General features: G+C 46.1%; 1 protein-coding gene across 1 annotated transcript in view; it reads left to right on the forward strand.

Moving 5' to 3' along the window:
- Positions 1 to 1,542, forward strand: part of SMOC1 (SPARC related modular calcium binding 1) — a 163,274-nt gene that overhangs the window by 142,217 nt on the left and 19,515 nt on the right. Inside the window, exon 10 of the mRNA XM_012560034.1 lies at positions 1,306 to 1,411. Within this exon, the coding sequence (XP_012415488.1) occupies positions 1,306 to 1,411 (106 nt within the window). The remainder of the gene's footprint in view (positions 1 to 1,305; positions 1,412 to 1,542) is intronic.

Genomic DNA, 1,542 nt, shown 5'->3' on the forward strand with positions numbered 1-1,542 from the left:
CAGACAGGCAGGGGCGCCAGGACCTTTTTTATAGTCATCTCTGCCTGCGAGTTACAGTAAGATGACTAAATGACTGTGATTTAGAGCACTGAAGAGATAATCATTACTCAACACAAAGTCCGGTCCGTCCCATTACCCATCAGGACTCCAAAGTGAGAAGTGAAAGCAGAGGGCCCTGGAAGTCAGGGGATTTCCACATCAGGCTTTTAGAAGTCATCCTGTCACAAGAATAGAGTTGTGAGGACCATGGTACCTCCTTCTAACCATCCCGTCCACAAATGTGAATTGGGATTCTACTATGTGCCAGGCACTGGGCCAGGCACTGTGTATAATCTAGGGATCAAAATCAACCTGAAGCTTACATAGTAGGGGAGACAAATAATATACAAATAAATGAACACATACAAGTGTTGTAGGTACTCTGAAGGGAAAGAGCAAGGTGCCATGAGAATGACAGGGAGAACCTACGGTGGATTTGATGGCATCTCTGGATGATAATGTTTAACCTGAGACCTGGGGGAATTGGGGAAAGAACAGAATGAAATAGCTGTTGCAGAAAGGAGGACTGTGGATAATGTTGAAGGCCCGTTTAGTGTTGGTGATCATGACTTTGTAGGGACACCCGTCTCTCCAGCTGTGTGGTGTTTCTTCCCCCAGCAATACTCAGCTCCATGGGGTAGACATGGAAAAGGCATATCTATGAGAACGTTCGTCATGACTGGGGTTTTGCTGGAATACTGCAGTGGAGGAAAAGAGGAACCATGGGCTTGAGGGCATTTACGACGGAGATTCTATAATTATAAGCTAAGCCGCATGAGGAGAAGAGTGAAAAAAGGAGGAGGTTCTTGAACAGATATGAAGTCAACTGATCATTTGGTTTCTCTCCCTCTCATCTGCTCCATAGCACCTTGTCCTTACGCCGACAGTAGCACTTTTTACACTGTAGTATGGCCACCTGGCCATTAACTTGAGTTCCCCAGTATACTGTGAACTTCACAAGGATGAAGACTCTGTGTATAGTTCACTGCTGTATCCCTAGCATTTAACATGGTGCCTGAGTTGGTACTCAGTAAAAGTTTGTGGAATGGAGGAAAATTGAAAGTTTTATTATCCATTTGGTCTATACCCATTGATTCCCTTGTGGGCTGATGGTGGGGGTTTATGAGAATCATCTGAGCAGTAAACAAATCCCAAAAGTGGATTTGGCTGGATAAGAAAGACTTGGAGAGGTTTGGGAAAGGGTGGTAGTTGAGGAAGCAGTTTATTTATCTGGCATCTGCTTTCCAACCTCACTTTGTCTTTCAGGCTGCCCAGAAGGGAAGAAAATGGAATTCATCACCAGCTTACTGGATGCTCTCACCACTGACATGGTTCAGGCCATTAACTCAGCAGCGCCCACTGGAGGTGGGAGGTGAGAATGTGAGCAGGACACTGGCCCAGTAGGGAATGTGGGGCTCTTGGCTTTTTAGGGGGTCCTTGGGTGGTACAAGTGGTGAACACGCTCAGCTGCTAACAGAAAGGTTGGAGGCTCAAGTCCACTCA

The sequence above is a fragment of the Trichechus manatus genome, unplaced genomic scaffold (genome assembly GCF_000243295.1).
Source record: "Trichechus manatus latirostris isolate Lorelei unplaced genomic scaffold, TriManLat1.0 scaffold00010, whole genome shotgun sequence".
Lineage (NCBI taxonomy): Eukaryota > Metazoa > Chordata > Mammalia > Sirenia > Trichechidae > Trichechus > Trichechus manatus.